Source organism: Cyprinodon variegatus, unplaced genomic scaffold, assembly GCF_000732505.1.
Source record: "Cyprinodon variegatus isolate N-32 unplaced genomic scaffold, C_variegatus-1.0 Scaffold189, whole genome shotgun sequence".
Taxonomy (NCBI): domain Eukaryota; kingdom Metazoa; phylum Chordata; class Actinopteri; order Cyprinodontiformes; family Cyprinodontidae; genus Cyprinodon; species Cyprinodon variegatus.
Genome location: NW_015150642.1, coordinates 34,297 through 43,152, shown reverse-complemented (window position 1 = coordinate 43,152; position 8,856 = coordinate 34,297). Strand labels below are relative to the sequence as shown.

The 8,856-nt window shown below is 49.0% G+C and overlaps 1 protein-coding gene across 1 annotated transcript in view; it reads left to right on the top strand.

Annotated features, from left to right (window-relative positions):
- The window catches only part of fasn (fatty acid synthase), a gene marked incomplete at its 3' end in the record, with an annotated part of 46,443 nt that overhangs the window by 3,497 nt on the left and 34,090 nt on the right, over positions 1-8,856 (top strand). Inside the window, exons 2-12 of the mRNA XM_015379296.1 lie at positions 680-815; positions 2,707-2,859; positions 2,925-3,098; positions 3,188-3,388; positions 3,486-3,608; positions 4,317-4,432; positions 4,522-4,656; positions 4,813-5,290; positions 6,438-6,625; positions 6,706-6,895; positions 8,668-8,762. Coding sequence (XP_015234782.1) covers positions 689-815; positions 2,707-2,859; positions 2,925-3,098; positions 3,188-3,388; positions 3,486-3,608; positions 4,317-4,432; positions 4,522-4,656; positions 4,813-5,290; positions 6,438-6,625; positions 6,706-6,895; positions 8,668-8,762 — 1,980 coding nt within the window. The remainder of the gene's footprint in view (positions 1-679; positions 816-2,706; positions 2,860-2,924; positions 3,099-3,187; positions 3,389-3,485; positions 3,609-4,316; positions 4,433-4,521; positions 4,657-4,812; positions 5,291-6,437; positions 6,626-6,705; positions 6,896-8,667; positions 8,763-8,856) is intronic.

The following is an 8,856-nucleotide window of genomic DNA, read 5'->3' as shown; positions in this document are numbered from 1 at the left end:
TAAGGGGAACCAAGGATCAGTTAAGGGGAACCAAGGATCAGTTAAGGGGAACCAAGGGTGAGACTTTTGTTTTAACTCCAGAACTTCATCTTGAGTTGCTTTGGATTGTCATCCTGCTCCAGAACTAAGCTGTTGTTTGGGCTGAGGCTCTTCCTGAAGGAGGTTCTAGGTGAGACCCAGCAGATCAAAGGAAGACAACCAAGATAGACGTTCCCACAGCCATGGTCTGAAGATGAGGAGCAGCAGCAATACTCTATCTGAGAAGGTCTTTATTCCACGTCTGATTGTGGAACTTCTCCTCCTTAGAAAGATCTTAAAAGGTCTGTGATCTTCATCATCTGTCTTTGAACTTCCTCTCAGTGGAGGATTGAAGGTGGCTGGGTCTTCCAGCACAGCGATCATCTAAACACGACGCTCTGCCAACCAGGGAGGGGCCTCTTTAAAAGCTTGTCAAGGTCCTGGAGGTCCCAGCCGGTCTCCAGACCTCAACCTTTGGGGTCTGCTTGGATGAAACGACCAGCAGCTAATATCAAAGTTCATCCAGATATCTGATTATGGGTTTTATGAGGTTTATAGAGATTCTAACGGTAGAATGGGTCTTGGTGTTTAACACCCTGTGGACAAAGACGTGTCTCCTTATGTGTTAAATGTCTTCATCCTCACCTTATCTGTGTTACAGTGATCCAGGATGGAGGAGATCGTCATAGCCGGAATATCAGGCCGTCTGCCAGAGTCCCACAACCTGGAGGAGTTTTGGGAAAACCTTATCAAAGGCGTGGACATGGTGACTGAGGACGACCGTCGGTGGACACCAGGTTAGACCTCCAGTGTGGTGAACCTGCTCGCACCAATCCGTTCAACCTTGGCTAACTCAGTGCTAACACCTGATCAGATGCCACCGGCTGATTGTCGCAAAGAGGACGATGGCGGCTAACTCGGCGCTAACCCTCGATCAGACGCCACTTGAAGGCAGTTACAGAATGGTTCCTGGGTGTTGCTCGTGTCGTTTGAAAAAAATCTGTTGGTAGCTTTTCTTTGGTTTTGAATGAATGTTTTAGGGAACTCATACTCGTCATCTGCAACATCTGGGACATCAGAGACTCCCAGATTTCCATCTCCTCATCGTCTCTCAGGCCAGCAGAGACATTCTACCCCTTTCCCACTGGCTGAAAAACCAGTTTAAACTGGAGCAATGGGATTTTAGTAGCAGTTGAAACGGCTCACTGCAAGTGTCTACCCGGGTCAAATGACTCGGCAGCGACCAGTTTTAAAATCTCTTCGGCTCTGATCGGCATGCTGTGGGAACACCAGAGTCTGGTCGACCCGCTGATTTCATGATACCATTGAACACATCGTACGAACATCAACAAACACACCGTGCCAGTCGCTTCTGATCTAACAATCAGGGGGTGGGGGGTTGGGTTGGTTTGGGGCAGAGGCCACACAGCTGCAAGCGAGGGGTTAGAATCAAATGAGAAAAGAGCCAAAATCAGATTATTAGCGATTAACCTGGTTTTGAAAAACTGGGGTTTTCGTCTGGAAAATGGCCATTGTCCGTCCATGGTGTACTGGTCGTCCCCCAAGCCTCCTAATGGTGGGACATCCCTGGAACCCCTCAGAGGGAGGCGTCCATCAGATAAAGATGTCTTATCCTCCTCAGCTGTGGAGGAGAAGTGGCTCTACTTTGAGCCTCTCCCTGATGACCCAGCTCCTCACCCTCTCTCTGAGGGAGAACCCAGCCTCCCTGGAGAGGAAGATTGGATCCAGGATCTGGTTCTTTGGGTCCTGATCCAGATTAATGACCTTAGGTGAGGGTAGGAAGGTAGACCGACTGCTAAATCATTATTCCTTCCGGATGAGCCTGGGGGAGACGCGCTAGGAAGAAACAGATCACCAGGCGCTCACCGAGGAAGCCAAACCCTAGACCAGGCTCCAGGGCGAGGTCCCAGCTCCGCCATACTGAGTGATGTCATGTGCACCCTTTTTTTTCTTCATGGGAGCTCTTTGAACCACTTTGTCTGACCCATTACCCAGACCCTATTTGCCTTGAGAGACCCTCCTAGGGGCATTTAAAACCAGGGCAGCCTGGCCTCTATGTGAAATCCCTCCCTCACCTTAAGGTGGCGTTCAAGGATCCAGGGGATTTATGTTTTCCTTCACTGATCAGTTGGTTATAGCAGTGTTTTTCTATAATGGATTAAAGCAACAGATGCAGGTGATCGACCAATTAGCGTTAGTTGACATTTAACTTTTCCGTGCCCTAAAGGGCTCATTATGATTGACAAATTGGCTATGCAGCCATCATGAGTCGAGTCAAACATAAACCACGCTTTATGCTAATGTTTAGCTATGGTTAGCATTAGCAAACATTTAATTGGTTAGTCCATTAATGCTAATGTTTAGCTGTGGTTAGCATTAGCAAACATTTAATTTGCTAGACCATTAATGCTAATGTTAAGCTTTGGTTAACATTAGAAAACATTTAATTTGCTAGTTCATTTATGCTAATGTTTAGTTTTGGTTAGCATTAGCAAACATTTAATTTTGGATGATGAAGGTATTTTCTGAGCTCAGCTTATGAAGAAGTGACCTTCTGCAGCCGTTTGCTGTGACTCTGGAGGCGTAGCAGAAGTCGTTGCCTGATTGTTGCTACCCCCAAAAGCAGTAAGGAACCAGTTAAACCACAGTCCTTCTGCGTTTCTCCAGGTTTGTACGGTCTTCCCAAAAGAAATGGCAAACTGAAGGACATCAGTCACTTCGATGCAGCGTTCTTCGGCGTCCACCCCAAACAGGCCCATACCATGGACCCCCAGCTGCGGCTCATGCTGGAGGTCTCTTATGAAGCCATCGTGGATGGAGGTGGGGAATCAGAAATAGTTGTAAAGCCGAGGTGTGTGGCTGTTGCTGAAATATGTCGCCCACAGGTCTGAACCCGAACAGTCTGCGCGGCAGCAGGACTGGCGTCTACGTTGGAGTGAGCGGCTCTGAAGCCGGCGAGGCCTTCAGCAGAGACCCAGAGGAGCTGTTGGGCTACAGCATGACGGGCTGCCAGCGGGCCATGTTGGCCAACAGACTCTCCTACTTCTTTGACTTCAAAGGTACACTTAGCATCCAGAACCAGTGTAACTGGGAGTACTGGGACCAGCCCCTCTCTAAGCGCAGTGAACCAGTGTTTCCATCCCCACAGGCCCCAGTGTGACCATCGACACAGCCTGCTCCTCCAGCCTGCTGGCCTTAGAAAACGCCTTCCACGCCATCCGGCAGGGCCACATCGACGCCGCCCTGGTGGGAGGAGTCAACCTACTGCTGAAGCCAAACACTTCAGTGCAGTTCATGAAGCTGGGGATGCTCAGCCCTGATGGGACCTGCAAGTCTTTTGACTCATCAGGTAGAAACAAACAGCAGAAAATTCAAGAAGGGCTCCATTTAGCTTTAAAACTGATTGGTCGGCGTGGCCTGCACTCACCGCTCCTGTTTTCATTTAGGGAATGGATACTGCCGTTCTGAAGCGGCGGTGGCAGTGCTGCTGACCAGGACGTCTGCAGCAAAGAGAGTCTACGCCACCATAATCAATGCAGGCAACAATACGGACGGATACAAAGAGCAAGGTCAGTGGAGCCGCCGGACGTCTGGACCGGGTCTGCCTTCATGTAGATCGCTATATTTCAGCTTCAGCACAGTTCCTGATATCCTGGAGAAAATGATCTCTGATGCTGTTGCTGGATGCATGCAGCAGACTGGTGTCATTAGAGTCCTGAACCCTGCAGAACCAACCAGAACCTTCAGGCTAAACCAGACGCTGCTGCTAACAGGAGTTAAAATGATTCGAAATCCTGACTGGATCTTTGAGCCGAGGGATGATGGGAGGATCTGTTATTCCTAAACCGCAGAGGGTTGGTGCTTAGAAACCTGCAGAACTACAGACAGACGATCAGATGGATGAACGGATTCAGAGCTTTCATTAAAATCTGAGCGAAAGCAGGAAGCAGAACAATCAAGGGTCCGAGAAGACGTCCCTGTGGAGAACATCTCTGCCTGGAACTCCTCCCACAGCAGCTCTGTCAGGATGCAGGGAATGTCCTATTCAAAGTAAAGCTCATCTCCAAGGTTCACAGCCTGCTGCTGTAGTGGATTTAGGGAATAAGACGTCCTGCTCTTTGGTTCAGAACCTGAGCTGGCCTCCTGGTTTCCCTTCTTTCTGCACCATTTTCAAAGCCAAGGAGATCCTAGATGATCTAGTTAGTTAGCTTTAGAGAGCACCTGGCAGGCTGTGGGTCCACCTTCCTGTAATCGGTCTTCTGTTCTGCTCTCCTCAGGCGTCACGTTCCCATCAGGTGACATGCAGCAGACCTTGGTTCGTTCTCTCTATCAGGAGGCAAACGTTTCCTCTGATCAAGTGGAGTACGTAGAAGCCCACGGCACCGGAACTAAGGTCAACAATCCCTGCGACTCCACCTCATCGAGGCCTCTCCTGTCTCATCGACGGCTTCATCTCTCTGCGTCTCTGTGTTGTGCCTCTAGGTGGGAGACCCGCAGGAGGTGAACGGCATTGTGGGTGTTTTCTGCCAGGCCAAACGAGAGCCTTTGCTGATTGGCTCCACCAAATCAAACATGGGCCATCCAGAACCAGCATCTGGTCTGGCAGCTCTGGCCAAGGTGAGCAGAACCAGGCAGCGGTCAGGGGGCCGCCATCAGGCGGAGCAGATTCAGCTGATATTTAGACTTTCTGTTTTTATTGGTGGATCCATATGAAGCTGCTGCAGAAGCTCTGGGCTGTTTCAGTGTCCTCTGCTGTGTTCATCTTGTCCTCAGGTGGTTCTGTCTCTGGAGCGAGGCCTTTGGGCTCCCAACCTGTACTTCAAACAGCCCAACCCTGACATCCCCGCCCTGAGCGACGGTCGGGTCCAGGTGGTAGACCGGCCCATTCCTGTTCAAGGAGGCATTGTGGGAATCAACTCCTTTGGATTCGGGGGCTCAAACGTTCACGTCATTCTTCGTCCCGCCGGTAAACCCACCGACCCGACCGGACCCACCGACCCGGCGGGACTCAGGACAGTTCCCAGAATGCTTCCAGCGTGCGGCCGCACCGAGGCTGCGGTGAAGGCGCTCCTCCAGAGGGCGGAGGATCACAACACCAATGAAAGCTTCCTGTCTCTGCTGAGCAGCCTGTCAGAGATGCCCGTGGCCAGCATGCCCTACAGGGGTTACGTTCTGCTCGGTTCACAGAGTGACATCAGGGAGGTGCAGCTGGTTCAGGCTGCAGGCAGACCGCTGTGGTACGTCTGTTCCGGTGAGTCATCATCCACCTTCTTTCATTCATGTAATCAGGCAGGCAGCAGCTTGTCCAGGCTGCACCCAGGCAGTGGAGCAGCAGCACTAACCCCCCCCGGGTAGTAAGTTCAGCAGGAAAACTTTTTGCCTTTTAGTTCCTGCAGCAGTTCAACCAGGAAGCACCAATCAGAGGCGCCTTCAACCAACCAATCAGATGCTCTGGAAATGCTTTGCACTTTCCCAGCATGCAGTGAATAAACCCGTTCAGCGAGCGACTCTGAGCTGCATGTGTTGTAGAAATTGCTGCCAAGGAGACAATGACTGGTTGGTGGAACGATAAGCTGTGATTGGTCGGTTCTCAGGGAGCGGCTCAGGAGGTGAAACTCCTGCTCTCTGTGATAAATATATTAAAAATAGACGTAAACCAATCAACGTATACAGAGTCTGTGTTCTGCATGGTCCAATATGGCGTAACAAACCTAAAAAAATAATGGCCCAGTTTAATGATGGAGAAGCTATTAGTCAGCCTTATATTTTTTAATATATAAAAACTATTTATTTTCTGTGTTTATTTAAGAACAATTATGCAAATTAACAAACCTGTAGAAAAAGCAGACTATATTCTATTATTTTTCCTGTGAGCCCTTCTTGAATTTCCATGCTGGCTCAGATCCTGACCTTTGAAAAAGGAGGCAGGGAGCAGGATACAGCATTAGCCTAGCTGCAGGCAGTTAGGCTCGCCGCAGGCAGTTGGGCTCGCCGCAGGCAGTTGGGCTCGCCGCAGGCAGTTGGGCTCGCCGCAGGCAGTTGGGCTCGCCGCAGGCAGTTGGGCTCTCCGCACGCAGTTGGGCTCTCCGCACGCATTTAGGCTCGCTGCAGGCAGTTGGGCTCGCTGCACACAGTTAGGCTCGCTGCAGGCAGTTAGGCTCGCTGCAGGCAGTTGGGCTCGCTGCAGGCAGTTGGGCTCGCTGCAGGCAGTTGGGCTCGCTGCAGGCAGTTGGGCTCGCTGCACACAGTTGGGCTCGCTGCACGCAGTTGGCGTTAGGCTCGCTGCAGGCAGTTATGCCAGAGTTCTGCCCCAGAGAGACATCCAAAACATGCAGGGCAGTGGGACTGAGCAATGGTGGTTGGTGCGCCAGGTTGACGCAGATCTGTGCGGTCCACAGGTATGGGGACACAGTGGGCCGGGATGGGCCGTAGTCTCATGCAGCTGCCGGACTTCAGAGAATCCATTCTGCGCTCCGATGTCGCCCTGAAGGAGACCGGCCTGGTTGTGTCTCAGCTGCTCCGTGAAGCGGATGAAGCCACCTTTGAGGACACGGTTAACGCCTTCGTTGGTCTTGCTGCCATACAGGTATACAGCCATCTTTTTTTTTTCTTCAGTGGTCAGACCGGAACCAGCTGCTGTGAAACGTCTCTGCTTCCTGTTTGCAGATTGCCCTGATCGATCTGCTCAGGAAGATGGGCCTTGAGCCGGACGGCATCATAGGACACTCTGTGGGAGAACTGGCCTGTGGATACGCTGATGGTTCCTTCAGCCACAGCGAGGCCATTCTGGCTGCCTACTGGAGAGGCCACTGCATCAAGGTGGCAGATCTTCCTGCAGGAGGCATGGCAGCAGTTGGTGAGGAGCCATCCTGTTCTTCTTGAATCATTTCAACTGCTTCATACTTTCTGCCATTTTCACAACATTCAGCTCATTTAGGACAGTCCTGCTATGATTTTTAGACTTTTTAAAAATGCTGATTATTTTCTGCTTTTTTTCTCCCTTTAAATGAATGGAATTTCTGCTCAAACTTCACGGTTTTTGCCATTTAATCACTTCCACATACCTTTAGATACAAACACCAATCATCTTTTAAAATGTTTTCACACCTGTCAGCTATCACTGTGACATGCAGCCTTTTGCATCATTTACAGTTTTGCTTCAGTGATGCTTCAAACTTTAAACATTTTATTTTTCCAGATTTTGGGTTTTATAATGTTCGTGGTGCTAAAGTAATAAGGCAAATCAATTTTTCTCATTCTCTCTATCCAGATAAATTATACATCAAAACGTAGGAATTTTTGTCTGGATTCAGGAAATGTAATCCTCATTGTTGTGGAAGTTACAGTTTTTGAGCAACTGGTCTTAGAGCGCTGAGAAGTCCACCTGCCCTCAATGGGAGAGTTTCCTGAAATCGGAGCTTCGTAACCTTAAACGACACGTTTTTAACTCACCGTTTGATGCAGAGACATGCCGCTAGTGGAAGTTTCCCATCAGACATGAAAATGAAGGAATTTCTTTGATAACTTCTATGGTTTTGAAATGAGTTAGAGTTGTTGGCCTTTCACCTGAAAAGCTTTTAAAACGACCCAGTTTTTTACACCATCACCTTTTGCACAGAGAACATTCTGTAGGAAGAAGAAGGTTAGGCATAATGAAGCCTGTTTGGCAAACAATGAGTCGTTTCTGTTGAATTATTAGATCTCAGCAGGTTTTATTTATTCTAACTGGCTTCATTCCTCCATTTTTCAGGACAGCCAGGACGCTTTTCTGTGTTCTACTCATTTCTATCCTTTCAGTATTTTCTGTCTGAGTGATTTCTGTTTGCTCCTGCTGTTTGTCAGGTTTCTTTTTTCTGCTAATTCATCCATTTTTAGCAGTTTTTGCTTTTATTTGTCTTTGTTTCTGCCGTTTTTCAGCTTACAGTTTAGTGTACAGCATTCACGCTGCATTTTCACAGGAAATGCAACTTTTTCTAATTCTATTGCTTATGTTTGCAGCAGGACGAACTGAGCTTTTAACCACACGGTAAAAGTCTAAACAGTTGGTGTGCAGGATGTCTGGGCTCTGCAGAGATGTTCTCTGCTCTTATGATTGGTTTGTTCAATTGTTACCATAGTAACAGCTGTTGACACATATCAGCCTCCTGAACGTCACTAGTCAAGGGTTCTTCCCAGGGGCCGCCTTTAACTGGGTTCCTGGGTCCATAAAGAATATCTTAAAATCCAATATAAACCTATCAGTCATCAGGATCTGTCGGCATGGTAACTGATTCAGAAGCTGTTGCTGGTTGAAGAAAGTCTCAGTTCAGTGGCTCCTGTCCCAGAAATGGGTCGATGAATCTCAACCAGCCGTGCTGGCGGGGCTTAAAGGTCCCTGTGCGCCTGGAGGCCTGGTGTCTGGACATGGTAACGCCGACTTTAATAACCTCTGTCCAGCTTCAGTTGTTGGAGAACCAGTGATGGTTGTTCTAGAAACCACTCAGTTTCTGGCTCACATTTTAGTCTGTTAAGCTGATGAAGTTCCTCAATGAAATATTACCCATGAAATGATGAGATCATGGAAGTTTTTATGGTTCCTGTCTAATTTCCTAAATATATCTGATTGAATGAAGCTTCTGTTCTCTGCAGGGTTGACCTGGGAGGAGTGCATCAGCCAGTGTCCTCAGGGAGTTGTTCCAGCCTGCCACAACGCTGAAGACTCCGTCACTATCTCTGGTCCTCAGGTCAGACCTTTCAGCTGCTCCTTCTTTCATGTTCAACTGTGTTAACAGCATTTGCAGGTCTGCAGGTTTCCTGCCTTTATGGCAGGTCTGCAGG